Source organism: Pelobates fuscus, chromosome 13 (assembly GCF_036172605.1).
Source record: "Pelobates fuscus isolate aPelFus1 chromosome 13, aPelFus1.pri, whole genome shotgun sequence".
Lineage (NCBI taxonomy): Eukaryota > Metazoa > Chordata > Amphibia > Anura > Pelobatidae > Pelobates > Pelobates fuscus.
In genome coordinates this window covers 69,231,055-69,250,022 of record NC_086329.1, presented here as the reverse complement: position 1 = coordinate 69,250,022, position 18,968 = coordinate 69,231,055, and the positions used below count along the sequence as shown (strand labels likewise).

The 18,968-nt window shown below is 41.0% G+C and overlaps 1 protein-coding gene across 1 annotated transcript in view; it reads left to right on the top strand.

The window, feature by feature from the left end:
• Positions 1 to 14,013, top strand: part of LOC134582602 (serine/threonine-protein kinase N2-like) — a 35,819-nt gene extending 21,806 nt beyond the window's left edge. The window contains exons 9-21 of the mRNA XM_063439269.1: positions 772 to 881; positions 1,622 to 1,765; positions 2,321 to 2,396; positions 2,970 to 4,026; positions 4,173 to 4,248; positions 4,341 to 4,432; positions 6,235 to 6,420; positions 7,622 to 7,684; positions 8,303 to 8,379; positions 11,019 to 11,161; positions 12,218 to 12,322; positions 12,815 to 12,895; positions 13,810 to 14,013. Of these exons, the coding sequence (XP_063295339.1) occupies positions 772 to 881; positions 1,622 to 1,765; positions 2,321 to 2,396; positions 2,970 to 4,026; positions 4,173 to 4,248; positions 4,341 to 4,432; positions 6,235 to 6,420; positions 7,622 to 7,684; positions 8,303 to 8,379; positions 11,019 to 11,161; positions 12,218 to 12,322; positions 12,815 to 12,895; positions 13,810 to 14,013 (2,414 nt within the window). The remainder of the gene's footprint in view (positions 1 to 771; positions 882 to 1,621; positions 1,766 to 2,320; positions 2,397 to 2,969; positions 4,027 to 4,172; positions 4,249 to 4,340; positions 4,433 to 6,234; positions 6,421 to 7,621; positions 7,685 to 8,302; positions 8,380 to 11,018; positions 11,162 to 12,217; positions 12,323 to 12,814; positions 12,896 to 13,809) is intronic.
• The last annotated feature ends 4,955 nt before the right edge of the window (positions 14,014 to 18,968 follow it).

Genomic DNA, 18,968 nt, shown 5'->3' with positions numbered 1-18,968 from the left:
GTTTTAAAAAGAAAAAGAAGCTTTTTACTGCTACTTTGCCGTACTATTCTACATTGCAACACCTGTTCAGATCGTTTGATGGCCATTGTTCCATAATAAGACATTTTTAACATTACTCTATACAGCAGCTCACAAACTACATTTTAAGTTGGTAGACGGGCCTTATGCCCTACAATGGCCTTATTTATCGTAAACTCACTTACCTGATTCTATTGGATTGGTTACACAAATTATTTATTGAAGACACCTCTGTAAAACAATTCTTCCAAATCTGTGGCCAATATGTATTTACAATAAACATCGCTATCCAAATGAAAATCAAAACCACAATATCGATCTATATCCTGTTCAAAATTTGTAGCAGGTCAACACCAAACTACTCTACCCACATATAAACTTGGACTCACTCATCGTACAAACTCCATTCTTTACATTATTTGTTAGACAAAAAAGACCGACAGCAGGAACATCATTTTCAACATGTTTTTAGTGAATTGGTTCTAGTGTTATTTCACATATATCTCTTTGCTTATATTCAGACTGTATTACCTGGCTGACTATAAAGTTGTCTAGTTTTTTTATTTTATTTTGCTTTTTTTACAGAATACAGGAGATTAGACTCCTTTGATGAAAGCAAACCTCTAGAGCTTTGTGTAAAGCTAATAGATGAACCTTTATATTGTCTGTGTATTGACCAAAGCTACGTAGAAATGTTCTTTAAATTAAAATACTCTTAGCCTTTTAAGTTTAGTTCCTGAAATTTCCTTACAGGTGAAGTCCGTACTCAGCTGAAGATCGATCATATTCCAGTGGGTTCAACAAGTTGGAAAACTGTTTCTAACCCATCCTGGAATAAGACATTTAAACTGGATTTAGATAAGGTACATATGGCATGCGTGTATTATTTTTTTTTAGCTTGAATTCATTTTTGGCCCCAGGTAGAATTAATACGTTATAAATCTTCAAATCCTGTAAAGAGTTGTCTAATTGAACTCTTATTTCTAAACCTTTTAGGACCCTAATGTGTCAGACAGTTAAAATGTAGAGTTGTTTAACATTGGGTTAGTTTATCTTTCTCTCGATATTGTTAAAGGATTTTTTAAACAATCTGTGATATATTGCATATTTTAGAAAACATTTGCCACCTTGACTTTTTATAACTTTTTAGTTAAAGGCATTCTGTCAAGCATTAACTAACCACGTTGTTTAATTGCTTATTTTCCCCAATACACAAGCTTGCCATGTGGATAGAAAATGTATAGGTGCAAACTGATTTTATGTTTACATACCCACCACGTCTGGGTCTGCTTAATGCTCTGTACACCTGACCTGGAATGAACTGCGATTAATCTCTCAAAGTTAGCAAGTCCTGCTGTGTCAAGCACACACATGGAAGACTAGTAGTGTGGCTAGTAATAGGGCAAAGAATATAACACTTTAAACAAATTTATATCTATTCATTTACTAACCTCAATATATTGATGAAAAATAATTTTGTTTGTTTTTTATGTGAAAATGGTAAAATGTGGTTTAAATGTGTGGAAATGGTTCCTTACGAAAACATGATTGGCCAAAAACTTTTTTTGTTTAAATATCTATTGTTCATTTAATTTTTACATAGTCTCGGGAGCTAGAAATATCCTTATATTGGCATGATCAGAGATCACTGTGTGCCACAAAGACTCTGAAGTTGGAAGAATTCCTGTTGAACCCCAAACAGGAACTGTGTCTACAACTGGAACCACAGGGCACCCTTTTCATCAAGGTGAGAATCAATCTCTGGCCACGATAAATTTATAGTTATATTTTAATGTAATAATACAGAAAACAAAAGAATGATTACGTTACACAACTTTACAATTAAAAGATAGTGGATTTTCACACTTAGTGAATAAGTGTATAAATATAAATCAAACTGTACTGAAGTGTAAACTGAAATGCACAACTTAGGTAACAATAGGTGATTTGAAAGCATTCCTTAAGTCAGCAATAGTAGTAACTTGGATTTTTAGCTTAAAGGGACTCTGTTTTCAATTCATGCAATTTGCCATTTATTGAATAAACCTTTGTATATACGTCATATTACCTACATTACCACTTATAGCATCTTTAGCAATCTTTGACTTTTTTAGATAAAGGACACTATATTAAGTTATAGACTGTCTAAACAAAGGGCTTCACTTATTGTGATTAGCTGTAGAAGAACAGATTTGAAGCTGTTTACTTTTCCATTTGTGTGTCTGTTTTTATGTTTGTTTGGCAAAATAAGATATTATCATTTACTTCCTGCAGTTAACTCTTTCACCTTGTTTTGGAATAGGTGACGTTTTCCAGTCCTTTCACCCAGAAAAGGCCAAAGCTTCAAACAATTAAGAAATTAATCTCCTCAAAACAAGGTAAGTGTATGTTTAACATGCCTCGTATTAAATAGCAAACTGCCCATGGGCCTTTAAAGGCATCTATCAGGCAGAAATGATTATTGATTGGTTACTGACAAGCGGCGAACCCTTGTACCCCAGTACTAGCCCCCAGTGTGATAGAACACATCAAGCTTGTCAAGCAGTGTGAATGCACTCAGTAACCAGTGTGGGATTTCACATTTCATTATCTTACAGGTAGAGAAACTGATACGTATACATCCATTCTAACAACCATACTGCAGGATGTACATCTTATAACATATACAGTATACACAGATTAAATTACTTATACCTACCTGAAGATCATCATTTTCACTGGATGCCATTCCCATTAACGACATTGGTATTATTGGTTATTGTAATATTATAAACCATAACTCACAATTAATACATTCAAATAAAGTTCTAGGCTTGGAGATTGTGTTCCTTCTTTTTTTTCTTATGCTTTTTACTTTAGAGTTTTTGGATTATGATGTAAGCAATTAATCCATTATTGATCTCTGTGTATCATATACAATACTCAAGTTATGTTCTGTGCTACTTTTATAGAGGAGACCACCGAACCAGCTCCACTGGAGGATGCAGCTATTGATGCTCATTCGCTGCCAGAATCGGATACTGAGAGCGTGGATTCATCGGCGCCGGCTGTGGATACTGAAACGGAAAAGACCATCCAGCCAGCTCCAGAAGAAGATGTTGTTACTGACAATCCTATATTGCCAGTAGCCACTGAGAGCATGCGCCCATTAACACCTGATGCTGATACCATTACAGAAGAGACCTTCCAACCACATCCAGTGGAAGCTACAACTATTGACAATGTACCAGTAGTGGACACTGAGAATGTGGATTCAACACTACCAGCTATCAACACCATTAGTGAAGAAACTATCCAACCACCTCCAGTGGAAGCTAGAATTTTTGACAATGCTCCACTGCCAGTAGCAGTAGAGGACTCTGTGAGCATGGAACCATTACCACCAGCTATTGTAAGCTTGCTAGAAATGACAATCCAACCAGCTCTAGAAGTTGATTTAGTTACTGACCCTACTCCATTGCCAGTAAAGGACACGGACAGCGTGGAGCCATCGGTGCCAGCTGTTGATGAAATTACAGAAAAGACAATTCAACCAGCTCCAGAGGAGGATGCAGCTATTAATCCTCAATCACTACCAGTAGAGGACTCTGAGAGCATGAAGCCATTGCTGCCAGCTGACGATGAAGATACAGAAAAGACAATCCAACCACCTCCAGAGGAGGATGCAGCTATTAATCCTCAATCACTACCAGTAGAGGACTCTGAGAGCATGAAGCCATTGCTGCCAGCTGACGATGAAGATACAGAAAAGATAATCCAACCAGCTCCAGAGCAGGCTGTAGTAATTGACACGCCTCAAGTGTCAGCAGTGGACAATAAGAAAGTGGAATCATCACCACCTGGTGCTGCTACTGATATGGAAAAAAACATCCAAACATCAACAGAGAAAGATGCAGTTATTGATATTGATAACATTGCAGAAGAAACCACTGGACCACCAAAGGGTTTAGTTTGTGACGCTGTTCCATTGGCAGAAGCAGATGTGGAAAATCCATCATCATCAGCTGGGTATTGAGATATTCATCTTTCTCATCAATGCTGTTAACGTATACTGTGTGTTATAGGAGAATTTTGTTTTGGGTCTTTGTTTTTTCATGGGGGAGGGGACTGTATGTAATTTTAAATATATTTAAAACGTGTTCTTTTCTTTGCAGTATTCAGCAAGGAGCTCGGCTGAGCATTCAGGATTTTGATTGTCTCTGTGTGCTGGGAAGAGGAGCATTTGGAAAGGTGGGTTATGGTGTGAATTCCACTTTCAATATAAAAGGTGTCAAGATAAATGCTAGGTAACAATATATATATATGTGTATTTTGCATTTCAGGTTCTGCTTGTTGAGTACAAGCGTACAAAGAGCAAATTTGCTTTAAAAGCCCAAAAAAAACAAGACATAACTGGAACTAAAAGAGTCCCAAGGTCAGTAAATGGAGGGTACTTATCATCCTAATTTTTTGATTATTTTTTTGGATGGTGATACTATTTGTCAGTTTTTATTTGTGTGCAAGAGTTGCCTTTAAAAAAGTGATTAATTGGGGGCAAGGCCTATGCCTCATGGTAGCTGGTTGCCATTTAAAATAAGAAAAACTACCACAACAAGAGGACTTAGTCTTAAAGTAGAGCGACAAAAGTTTAAAAATAAAATCAGAAAGTATTATTTTGTTGAGAGAGTAGTGGATGCATGGAATAGCCTTCCAACTGAGGTGGTAAAGGTTAACACAGTGAAGGAGTTTAAGCATACATGGGATAGGCATAATCCTATCCTAGCCATACGATAAGGCCAGGGACTAATACAAGTATTTAGAAAATTGGGCTGACTAGATGGGCCGAATGGTTCTTATTGGTCACATTCCATGTTTCTATTTGCATCTTGACAGTGCTCCTCACAATACTCCTATTTTAAGCCTATTCTTGAGGCAATCTGCATTCACAATCAACACATTCGGTGCCCTACCAGCTGCTAACACTGAATGGTACGGTCCGGTTTTTAGAGGTGCCGATGCCTTTATCTCCGGCGGAGCCGATGAGGCTTAGTGAAGGCACCAGGCAGGAGAGGCGGACAGTCTTCTGACCTGTGAAGCACAACTCTCTTGCAAAGACCTACTGTGTCCCCCCTGGGCTGGTGGGGGTTATCCCGGTCCCCACTGCGCTACCTGTCACCTGTCTGGAATCGTACAGCAGTGTATTGGAACGCAACTCTGAATGCAGGATGGTGGAGGTACTCTCCCATCAGGGGCATGCTGTAAATATGACAGAGTAGCCCTGGAGTGACCCCGTTGAGCACTCTATGATAATATTGGAAGCTATCTTTAACGACTTCTGGCCTAAGCTAACAGCCCGAGAAAAACTGTCCCGGCTGAATTCCCGATCTCGAGATCAGAGGCGACAGACGCGAGATGGTGACAGGACCCTGTGGGCATTACTCAACCGCAAGCAACTGCTCCTCGTTTCCACGATACTCCTGGGCTGAAGGTCAATAAGGGCTTACTCACCTTGCATCAACCACACCAGCAATCAGCGATAAACCATACCACTCTTCTGCTGTCCCTTAGATGGGAAGGACTTCAACTTTTTCATTTCTCAAGCCCGTGGATCAGGGATCCAGGCCTACACAAAGGCCTGGGGCTATGGAGTTGCCTTGCCTCACCGTTCTATTACAGCTATTCTTCGTATCCAGAGACTGGGAATTGGCTAAACATGGGACTCACTACAGCATATAGCCATTACACCTCCTGTATGAGCTTTGCTGGGATTCCTGAAGGACTCCAACTCCCATTCTGCCTTCAGCTGTTCAGTCAAAAAATGTTATCATTGACTTTACTTTAGTCTTACATTTTTTTTGTATTTTTTTTTCCGTATAATTTATGTTGCGTGGATGAGACACTCTGGTAGAGCTTTTAGATGCAGTAGTACTCCTCTGGGTAATGGCTTAGCATGTGATTTGGCATTCTTACCCTATGTTACTTCATCAGTTGTCACCGTGTCTGGAAAAGCTACTCGTTAGCAAGCCTCTATCTTAATATATACCCAGACATGACTCTAGCTTGTTATTACTATATTCTAAAAATGTGCGTTTACTCTACATGCCATGCTGAAGCTTTATACAATTTCTTATTGCTAGGCTTGTAAATGTTGTCGTGGCACTACAAGTATGAATGTTGTTATTTGCACAGCAAAAAAAAAAAAGTGATTAGTTGAATTATTCCATTTTTATTTCCAAGGCTTATATGTGAAAAGGAAATCCTACAGACTGTGAGCGAAGTACAGCATCCTTTCCTTGTTAACATGTTGGCAAGTTTCCAGACTCAGGGTCATTTTTGTTTTTTAATGGAGTATGCCGCTGGTGGGGACTTAATGACCGATATTAGGAACAACAACTTTCAGCCATTTTCCACAACCAGAGCTGTGTAAGTAACAATAGTTTTGGGATTATGGAAACGGATTGTCGCAGTTTGGTTGGTAAAGGGTGCTGACTGCAGCAGCAATCACTGTAAGTAGGAAATTAATACCCATATAAATACAAAGCAATGAGGAAAGATAACAAGTATGTTAGCTACACGAAAACAAGTGGGTAACACAAATGCAAAACAAGAGAAAAGGGAAATTTAATATGAGGAAACTGGAGGCCTCTGGGTCTCTGACCTTCTGGACACAGGATCTCCAGGAGCAGGACACAGGGAGCAACTCCAGAACAAATCCAATGAATTGACACAGAAAGGGCTGGGCTACACTAAATAGGGAGAACATCATCCTAAGGAAAGGCCTGCTGGGGACAGTCAGATCTCTTCAGTCTGAGGACAGCAGCCTGCAACAGCACCACAGAAAGGTGTTGGCAGTATGAGGTACTGCACCAAACTGCAGAGATCAGAAAACCAGCCAATATTCATGGACTCGTGACACCAAGCTAGACATCCTAACCAAATGTAATAAAGGGACACTATAGTCACCAGAACAACTGCAGATTATTGTATCTGTTCTGGTGAGTAGAATCATTCCCTTCAGGCTTTTTGCAGTAAACACGGTCTTTTCATGGAAAATGCAGTGTTTACATTACAGCCTAGTGATAACTTCACTGGCCACTCCTAAGATGGCAGCTGGAAGTGCTTCATGGGAAAGTGCTGTACAGTGTACAGTGCCTCTGCATGGAGACAATGAACTTTCCTCATAGAGATGCATTGATTCAATGCATCTCTATGAAGAGATGCTGATTGACCAGGGCTGTGATTGGCTTGTGCTGGCCCTGATCTGCCTCTTTGACAGTCTCAGCCAAGCAGGCAGATCAGGGTCAGAGGCAGCTGCAGACTTGAATACAAGTATGATGTTACTCTATTTAGAGAGACCATGGGGCTAGATGGTGGATTTAACACTATAGGGTCAGGAATACAGGGTTGTGTTCCTGACCCTATAGTGTTCCTTTAAGGTGGACTAGAAATTTGAAAACAAAATCAAAAACAGATTAAGCTGACTGTTAATACAGAAGATACAAGACATTGCAGGAAATATATCTGAGCACAGATTGACACAGGATTGGTGGAATCAAAATTTTCAATGGTACAAAAACTTCATTTCCTTCCCTAAAATGAAACTAACTTATTCTCTTTTCTACAGGTTTTATGCGGCGTGTTGTGTGCTCGGCCTGGATTTCTTGCATCAAAACGATATTGTTCACAGGTAAGTGTACAGGAAAAAATAAAGTTGAACATACATAGTGAACAAAGAGCTGTGTGTTGCAGGCGCTTAGGTAGTTATTATGGTAAATTGCAAAACGCTACAACACTCTGTCCCTTTCACCCACCACAAATTTGTATAGTAAAATAGAAAGGGAAAAACGCTAACAGCAGTTCACCTTAGGAATGGATCATTCAATAAATTTGTTATACACCTACCCTTATAAGGGTGACTTGATGCTGTCTTAACAAAATTGCGTGTAGTACGTCCAATTCAGGTAAAAGATTTTATATCTTCTGTATTTTTTATGTGTATATGTACCTGAATTGGACACAATTTTGTAAAGACAGCATCAAGTCACCCTTCTAAGGGTAGGTGTATAACAAATGTATACATACATAGTGTCCCCATAAATATTATCTGTGTTATTTTAATGTATTGTGATCAAAATGATGTCTGTGGTTTGATTGATTAGTTATGTTATTATGTTAACTGTTTGTCTTATAATAGTTAAGTCTTTAAATCTAATCTTTAAAAAGGCTAAAAAAAAAACCATGTAATTCAAGTGCCTCTAGTGATATTGAAAAAAATAAAAACTATTTTTCTGTATTTTAAATCCAGAGATCTCAAATTGGAAAACATTGTAATTGACATAGATGGATTTGCCAAAATTACAGACTTTGGTCTTAGTAAACAAGGTAAAAATTAGTTTATATTAAACAAAAGTAATTTCTCACAAAGTTGCAGAATTTTACTTTACCTACAGCAGTGGTGTATTTTGGATTTGTGCTGCCCTAGGCACGACTAAATTCGGCCACCCCTAATATCTAAATTTGCCCCCCCAATTCGATTGATACATGCACTAATATACACTCACTGACAGATACGCAGTCATTGGCACACACATACAGTCATTGGCACACACTGTTTAACCAACACACACTTTCACTGACAGACACACACTGACACACACCCACTCGCTAACAGGCACACACTCTCAGATACACATAAAATTACATACACACACTGACACACACACTCACAGGCACACCCATTATCACTCACAGACACACACTGACAGCTACACTCACTCACTCACTCACTCACAATAAGGTGGACAGCTCCAGAATACGAGTCAAACAAGGCATTTTTCTGGGAGCTTGGGTGGCATTTTTTAGCGCCCCCCCCTGAAAGTGCCGCCCTAGGCAAATGCCTTGTTTGCCTTGTGGTAAATACAACCCCTGACCTTCAGATAACATCCAACTGCAAACCGAATTAAAAGTATGTATGAAACACAAACCGTTACTCACTAAAGTCCGATTGGCTTCGTACTTAATGGGGCAAACCCATCTGACTGAATTTTGTCAGAAATGCAGCCAAATTTTCCAAAATTCTTTCCCCTAGGCATTTATAGAAACCAGAATGAAAATAGTTAAAGCCTTGGCAACTGCAAGGGTTAATTATGTTGCAGTTGGTCAAAATATATAAATAAAAACCCTGTGGGGACCATTAAGATCCCCATATGACTATAAGGAAGTTTAAAACCTCCCCCTTCCCTTAACTGCCATAGGGACTGTTTAAAACTAGCGACTGGGCAGCCAATGTCCATAGTAAATAATTGGGAGCACATAGTCCCTTGTATCCCCACCTGTAGGCATTTGGTGGGGGGCTAAAAATCAATAATGCAGGTCGACAGTTGGTGGAAGGCTACTCATTTTATACTGGGAGAACCTAATGTCCCCACCACATTCATTAGTGCTGGGTAGGGGCTCTAAATATTTAAAGGAGCGCTAAAGGATCAGGAACACAAACATGTATTCCTGACCCTATAGTGTTAAAACCACCATCTAGCCCCCCTGGGCCCCTCATGCCTCCCTAAATATAGCACAATCTTACTTGTATTCAAGCCTGAAGCTGTAGCTGTGCATATGCTGTTTGTCTCAGACTAGCAAGCTGCCTGCTGGCATCATCAGAAGTTGTTGCCAGAGCCAATCACAATGCTTCACAATAGGATTGGTTGAGACTGTCAAGGAGGCAGATCTGGGGCAGAGCCAGCACAATTCAAACACAGCCCTGGCCAATCAGCATCTCCTCATTGAGATGAATTGAACCCATGCATTTCTATGAGGAAAGCTCAGTGTCTGCATGTAGAGGGAGAAGACACTGAATGTTTGGATGCATTTTAGGCAGCCATGACCTAGAAATGATCTCTAACAGCTATCGGAGGAGAGGTCAGTGAAGTTATCATTAGTCTGTAATGCAAACACTGCATTTTCTCTGAAAAGACAGTATTTACAGCAAAAAGCCTTAAGGTATTGATTCTATTCACCAGAACAAATTCAATAAGCTGTAGTTGTTCTGGTGACTATAGTGTCCCTTTAAACAATGGGGGTTGAACATGCCATTGTCCAACCCTCCCCCAAAATTGATTGTCACTATTGGGTCCCCAATCCCCTCTTTTACAATGAATTACACCTACCAACCCCTTTCATTATAATAAAATTGGGAGGGAGGCATTAAAACTAATATCTTTGAAAGAAAATAAATTATACTTCTCTTCTGAAGTCTTTTTTTCTTGTAAATCTTATCTTCAGCCCCAAAAAGGCTACTTTAGTATCCATCATCCTGCAATGTAACACTTACAAATCCCAATTGCTAAAACCTGCCCACAAAATTATAAAATTGACACAACTTAAATAAATCTTTCTTTGTCCTGCGAGGGCTAGTGCAATATGAAGCTTTAAAGTGGGAATTGCCTTTATAATGGCTTTCCCACACATTGAATTCTCATTAGAGCACTCTGATTGGTTGGCTTGTCAGCCACAGATTCGTAAACACCATGTAAAACTTTATACAAAATTACAGAGAGAATCTGCAGCTGCAATGCACCAACTCCTTGCAGCAATATTCTAATATCACTTATAACATATACTGTATATCAGCAACATCTATCGGTATCATACAATAGAAACAGAGTGTTGGGAAAAGTGAAAATCTGGTGCTGCTATCACCTATGTGCACCACTCAACACATATACAAGTGAAACAAAGTGAAATATAAAATGGTGAGAGCACTCTAAAATATTTAAAATTACCAATACTTCATAGGGCTTATTCCTGTCTACTGGGAATCTGATGTTGTACCATCTGATGTTGTCTTAGTCTTTTGTTATAAGTTAAAGTCTCAGATCTGTCTTGTAGCATTGGCCGGCAGCACAGGGCTCACCGCGGTACTGGAACTTGAATTTCAGGTTCCGGTTTCCGGCGGGACTGAAAGGAAGTGTCAACATCTATCAGTATATTTACCGATGCACATTTATCTTTTCTCTTTTTCTGAGGGATGGGATATGGAGATGAAGACCGAACATATTGTGGCACCCTGCATTACATGGCACCGGAAATGGTTTGCGGTAAACCATACACAACATCTATTGACTGGTGGAGTCTCGGTGCAGTTATTTATATAATGCTGTGTGGAATGGTAAGAATAGCTAATTTTTACCAATTTGTAGGATTCCTCGTTTATAAACCAAAAATACCTTGTGTGATGTCAAACAGTCCATTGATAATAGTGATAGCATTTCAAACTGTAGACTGGTAGGGGTTAAAGGGAAACCTGAGCACCATAACTACTACAGCTCATTATACTGTGTATCTAAATATCAGAACCCAATAACTCCCTCTTCACTTTATCCAAACTTATTTTAACCCTATATAAAAAAAAAAAAAAACAGATGTATGGTACAAACAGGCGCTGTGTAGATGTAACGATAAGTGCTGCTAATCTCCACAGTGAAAACAATCAGTAAATTTTACAAATATATTCAGACATAAAAACTAAACTAAGTGGACAATGCACTTGTGTGATATCAATCTATGAAATAAACATTTAGCACAATAGTGAGCACTAGTGGTGTGTAAGGGTAAAAAAATAAGGAATATACCATGTATATGATATCCCAAATGTCTCTGTAAGGGGAAATACTCCAAATAGTGTAATACAGTTTGAACATAAAATAAATATAAAAAATAATGTTATTGTTGCATTACACTTAATGAGCCTATGTGCAACTGGCTCAGGTAATTCAACATATGTGGGATGGAAATATCCCTGGAGTCAACTGTCTTGCAGGTTCACCTGGTGTCTGGACGATCGTTGGGTGACTTTCTCAGCAAACACTCTTGCTTGTGCTCTTGCCCTGCTTCCCCGCTCTCCCTGACAGGGCTTGTACGAACACTGGCTCCAGTGCTTTGTTGACCTTCCTCCCCTCTCTGTGTCCCCCGACATGCCCATGTCCTTATTTATTTATCCGCACACACCACTAGAATGTTAACTATTGTGGTGAATGTTTTTTTTCTAGATTCATATCACACAAGTGTGCTGTCCACTTTGTTTAATTTTAACCCTATAATACTCTCTCAGTTTATTTATATTATATTTATTGGTTCTGCTTTGGCAAACCATTTACATTAGACATTACCCACCGTAGATCCCATGCCAACCCTGCACTTTTTCTAACTGTAGTTTTTCTATTAGTATCCCTTCTCAGGTAACAGAAGAGAGGTGAGGTATAATATTGTCTATTCAACGCCGCACTATCCGAGGTTCCTGACTGCAGAAGCACGATCAATATTAAGAAGTGTAAGTTGCCAACACATAGTGCTTTCTAATTTAGATAGATTAAAGTTCCTGCTTCTAAGCAGTACTACTCTTATGGCTTATCATGCTATAATGATTCCATTGTGTGTGAATGTGGGCTCGGGCAGTTTGATTTGTAAGGCTCTGGAAACACAGCTGGTCCTGTGTGAATATTCGGTGTGTTAGATTGTAACAGAGAACAACAAGCAGTCACAAACACATGGATCTAGTTACAGAATAAAACCGGTTAGAATTCCATGTGGTGAATGAAATAATAAGCATGACTAATACCATCGATCAGGGCAGAGCTATGTCCGGGCACCAGAACACGATGCCATGGCGATATGGTGCCTTCTGTTCATTGAGCTCTGTACTAACGTATACAGCCTGAGCTCATAAAAGAAGATTTTACAGAACCTGCAAGAAAATGCCTTTAATTCTCAGTTTTTTTCAGTTAAAATAAAATTTTAAATTTTTCTAAATTTTCTTTTACAGCTTTTGCATAAAGATCCCAAAGTCCGTCTAGGAGCCAGCGAGAATGATGCCTGGGATCTGAAGAGCCACCCTTTTTTTAAAGTATGTCAAATAGAAAGACACATTCTAGCAGCTAAATAAATATTAGGTTTTAGTTGAGATTTTTAACCAAATATACAATATTTCTGGAGTTCATGTACCGTATTTATCGGCGTATAACACGCACTTTTTCTCCCTGAAAATAGGGGAAAATTGTGGGTGCGTGTTATACGCCGATATCCCATAATTACTTACCTGTCTTGAAGCGTGGGCCGGTGTTCAGCGCGCACCGCGGTACTGGAACTTCAATTTCAGGTTCCGGATTCCGGCGGGACTGAAAGGAAGTGTGCACATTGTGTGCACACTTCCTTTCAGTCCCGCCGGAAACCGGTACCTGAAATTGAAGTTCCAGTACCGCGGTGCATGCTGTGAAGCCGGCCCACGCTTCAAGACAGGTAAGTAAATATGGGACAAGAGGGAAAGTGCACTAGGGGATACTATGGGTGGGGGGGGGGGAGAATAATATGGAAAGGGGGGGGACACTATGGGATGAGGGGGGGAAGAATACTATGGAAAGGGGAGGGAACACTATGGGATGAGGGGGGGAACACTATGGGAGGGGGTGGAGAATACTATGGGAGGGGGGGAGAATACTATGGAAAGGGGGGGAACACTATGGGATGAGGGGGGAACACTATGGGAGGGGGGGGGGGAACACTATGGGATGAAGGGGGGGAAATTTCCTGGAATTTCCTTCTGAAAATAAGGTGCGTGTTATACGCCGATAAATACGGTATTTTATATTTAATCATTCAGGGATCATAGGAAAATTATACCCAGCATCTCCTTGTCCCTATGGAAAAGCCACCCCTATTTTCATATCTATTATTCTATATTCTTAGTTTACTGATTGTATAAGAGTACACACTACTTATCTTCCTCATCCTTTTCCCTTAAACTTTTTGAATTTTTAACAGCATATAGACTGGTTCGCATTATTGTTTAAGAGTGTCAGGCCGCCATGCGTACCATCCATCGAGGGACCAGACGACGTCCGCTACTTTAATAGAATGTACACATCATGCGCCCCCATTCTGACACCGCCAGGCGAGTCTGAGTCACTATCTGATGTAGAGCTGGAGCTATTCAAAGATTTTGACTGGGTTTCCGATAGGATTTAAAGCTGGAGATAGACATGGATGGACTTCGCTGGAATCATCATATTAGCATTGTTATTTATTCCAATAAAAGTATTATTATTTCCAATTGATTCAGTATCTAATTGTGGATAATGTGCATAATAGATGGCATGAAGATCAATTGATTAATAGAAATAAAGATAGAGGAAAAGTAAGAAAGAAAATAGAAAAAAGTCAGCAAATGTTAAAAGGGAACATGCCTTCCTGGAAAGGGTGTTTGTATGAGTCTCATACATTGCGAACAGTAATCAAAAATTGGATCAATTTCACTATACACTAATCAGCCACAACAATTAAACCACTGACTGGTGAAGTGAATAACATTGATTATATCATTAAAATGGCACCTTGTCAAGGGGTGGAAATTATTGGGCAGCAAGTGAACCGTCCGTTCTTGAATTGACTTGTTCCCCTCTCCATTCGGTTATCCATCTCCCCCCACCCCCTGTTTCCTGAATAATGACGAGAGTCTCTCTTTTTTACCCCCCGACCATCCCCTGGCTTGTTAACTTCAAAGAACTAATTAGCTCAAGTGCTTTCCCTTGGTGGCTGCGATTTGTTTAACTGAACACACGTGCTCTAGTGAATGGCCATTTTGTCTCCCTAACGCAGGCAGTGGTACATGGTTGTCGAGCGTCTGAAACCCCTTTTCGGAGACGCGTCCCCACACACTTTGTGTGTCTTTTTCCCCTTTCCCAGCCCTCTGTGCACCTCTAACCCCCTCCAAACCCTCTGTGCGCCCTTTGGTTTGTGGTTTTCTCCTCCAGATTTTGGGTTACTACCTGTAGGATTTTGTACCTTATAACTACACATCGGCTATATATTTTTCAGCATGTCATAGTTCCATTAGAGTGTAGTCGGGAGTCATATCCTTCAGGGTGTCTGGGTAACTTGGGGGTAAACGTGCATGCTGTGTGCACAATCCAGATTGAATTACACTTTTCATACTTCCATTCACTGTATAATATTGAGCTCTCCTCTATAACACTACTATCGATATAGTGTTGCCACTGAGGCACAAGAGGTTAACACTAGTTGCAACATTTTGTGGTTCTCTGTGGATACAGGTAGACTTATATTAACTACCTCCTGTGTAGAGACAAATTTGCTCCTACTTTAAGACTTTTAGTGGACATGCCACTCTACTAATACCCTAGCAACTAATAAATGATTTTCCCTATATGATTTAGCACTGGAAATATGAGAGGGCATTGTCTTTAAGTTCTTGTTTCAATATGTTGTTCCTACATTTTTAATTGTTATTTGTTTTTTTTTGTAAACTTATATTAAACGTAAGCTCTTTAATTAAACAAGGCTATCCAACATCCTTTGGGAACAACTTTCTGTAATTATAATTAGGCTTAGGCCCTTTTAGTTGGATGGTCCATTATCAAGGGACCCATACCTTTTTCTTCTCTCTATTATGTACCTCTAACAATAATAATAATCATCATGACAAAAACTTTACGTTGTCCAGGAACACTGTTGCTTGGCCATTTGACAACGCAGTAGGTCAGATTTGGCTACCTGTGGCACACAAGGTTACCTACCCAAGTGGGCCAGATGGGAAGATCATAGGCTTTCAACGTCTGAGCAAAAGAGTTGTGCTACTGAATTCTCTCTCATACTACCCGAAATAGAAAATGTTATTTGTCATATTGTGTTTTTAACAAGGCTGGGTAGTAGGAGAACGACGAGGCACGCAGTGAGGCAACGAACCTCATACCTCATACGCATTCGGTATTCCAGATGTTTTGGAATACACCTCCCATAATGCTGGCAAAGATGTAATTTACAGCATCTGGACTGCCTAAGGTTACCTACCTCTGATCACAGTACACAATGTTGATATCGCCATGCAAACAGGAGAAACTTATCACATGACAGGTGCCACTTCAATAATCCACCCTGGACGCGAGCCTCAAACATGGGCTTCTTCATTCCTCTTTATGTACTTCGTGCCCCATAGGAGAACATGCTTGTCAAAGTTGTGACATACACACAAATATAATGGTTAGAGTAAAATGGCATAACAGACACAGTGCATGCAGACTTGCGTGCCACATATTTACAGCAGACAGACACAAAGATTGTGAGAGACACACCGTATTAAATATAAGAATTGGGAGTACTATACATACATAATGCACAAAGACACGGAGATTACAGAATTCAGTGACAGACGGATTTGGTTGCAGATGTGGGACAGTCCCTCTGGCTGGGGTGCAGTTTCTCATCCACCCCTGCTGAGTGACTAGATGGCTGGGCTTTTGTAGCAAAAAGCAGGCCATGGCGTCTGAGATCTCTGAAATAAATGTTTTGTAGTCAAATTAGGGCTGTACACATCTAACACACAGGCCCCACATACTGCACAGCCCCCTATTTAGTACACTGCCCTCCCCCCCCCCACTTCTAACACACAACCACCCATCCCCACAACTAACGCACAGCACCCTAATAGACTGCCTCCTACATCTAACGCACAGCCCCCTAATACAAAGCCCACCATGTACTGCACAGACCCCCCCAATATACTGCACAGACCCCCCAACTATACAGCACAGACACCCCCAATATACAGCACAGACACCCCCAATATACAGCACAGACACCCCCAATATACAGCACAGACCCCCCAATATACAGCACAGACCCCCCAATATACAGCACAGACCACCCCCATACTGCACACCCCCCCCATAATTTTAGAATTAGAAGACCACCTCACACTGCACAGACCACCCCACACTGCACAAACCCTGCCATACCGCACAACCCCTCCATACTACACAGACCCCCCCAATACTGCACAACCCCCCCATACTGCACAGACCACCCCATACTGCACAGACCCCCCCCATACAGCACAAACCCTCCCCATACTACACAGACCACCCCAATACTGCATAGACCCCCCATACTGCACAGACCCCCCATACTACACAGACCACCTCACACTGCACAACCCCCCCCCCCCATACTGCACAGACCCCCCTCCCCCGGATGGCTGAGTGTTGGGAGCGAGACTGACCTGATAGATGTCAGGATGCACTTGAGGATCGGACACAGCGCATGCGCACTAAGGGGTAGGAGATTTCTCAGAAGCACAAATGGCCATCAGATATCTATACCCCTAAGTGCGCACGCGCGGTGTCTGCAGGCAAGCCACAGCTGATTTTGTGCGCGCGTGCGCAGTATGGGGTATAGAGATTTGACAGTGAAAGGGACCATCAGACCTCCCTACCCCCATACTGCGCACGTGCGGTGTCTGTGCGCGAGGCTGTCCTTGCTGGGTAGGCGCGTCTGCAGTGTGGGGCAGGGAGATTGGATAAATGCTCGTCTCTCCCTGGACGCTGGTGCGCACGTGCGGTGTATCCCGCTCTGTGTGCATGACGGGAGTACTTAGCCGGCGTGCACACTGGCCCGTTACATCCCCTACCGCACACCCCCTCTTGTTGGTCCAGGCACAGTGTGTCCCGGTGGACGACTGCTTGGTTTTTCACATGCGCAATGGGCGGCCTCTTCTCCCCGTACTGTGGCTGAAAATTTCACCTACCTGACCTTCTACGCCTCCTCCTCCTCCTCCAGCTGGGAAACGTCACTTCCGGTATAGAATTCTGACAAGTTATAGTGAAATGATAGAACACCGGTCTATTTTCCATGTTAAAGTCAGTTCAAACAGACGAACGCCAACCATTCGAATTGTCGAATGAACTGTTGAATGGTGTTAGAATTGTCGAACGGCATTCAAATTGTCGAATGCATTGAAGTCTGGAGAAGGTAAAACTTCAGCTGAATTAAAATGGTCGCCGCCACATGTTCGTTTGTCGAATGGCGGCCTAAAAACTGAAACGGGGGTGTTAGTTAATGAAGACCAGGAAAAGGCAGCAATTTCAATTAACCGTTTAATAATCAGAGATTAGAGTTGAAACCTATTATTCACTTATACAAAGTGTAATACCACAGGGTATTTTTACAGGACTGTGTATATTTATACTTCTTAAGCATCTGGAGTCAGATTTAGGTATTGTTGCTTTGCCTCTTTCAGTTCTAATTGCTTGTGGTACCCTGCAGTGAGCAACTTGTTTTTTTTGGTGTTTGTGGCTTTCCCAAGTGTTTTCGTAAATATATTTTTATTGTATATTTTTCATCATTACTTCGAAAAGCAGTGTGGACTCGCAGGTCCCATATGAGTGTTGCGATTTCGTTCAATTAGGAGGATTATTGAGTATCTTAATACAGTGTGGTGACACACAGGTCACATATGAGAGCATATATCTGAAATATAGTGGACTCGCAGGTCCTAATAGAGGTTTATCTTCTCATGAGGAGATTAGGTCTTCTCAGGTGGGGTACACTGTTGTGTTTTTTGTTTAGGATTATCTCGTTGTAATATGCTTTCGCAGTATGGATCGTGTGGGTTACGTAGGTCCTATGTTGGGTTTGCATATAAAGGTATTAGTGATGTGTATGAAATATCCATATGGGCACATATGTCGGTGGTTCCTAAGGGCTCCGAGGTTCCGATCCCTTAATTTGTGCTCCTTTGTAAACTGCATTCTGCGCAGTGTATTTTTGGGTAAACAGTAATTGATATGTAGGTGTAGCTCTCGTGACAAGGTTGTCTTGTAGTCGTGGGTGGTTGGAGCGAGTGGCGTTTGTTTTCAGTGTGTGATGGGCTCCCAGGTCCATCCCAGTTATGTTGTTCTCCCTCCTCTCCTTCATGTGTCTTATGTCCTAGCTTTGTGTAATTCAGTCAGCTGAGTTGTTTGTATGTGCGATGTGGGGTTCTGTACCAGAATGTCAATAGCTTATAGTTCATTTCTTGGTATTTTGAACTAATCGTAGATTTGTGATGAAGGATGAGATTTTTTTCCATTGTGCGTCGGTGAAGACTTGGTCGGTGATGTTTTCCCATTTTTCTTTATTTTCTTCGT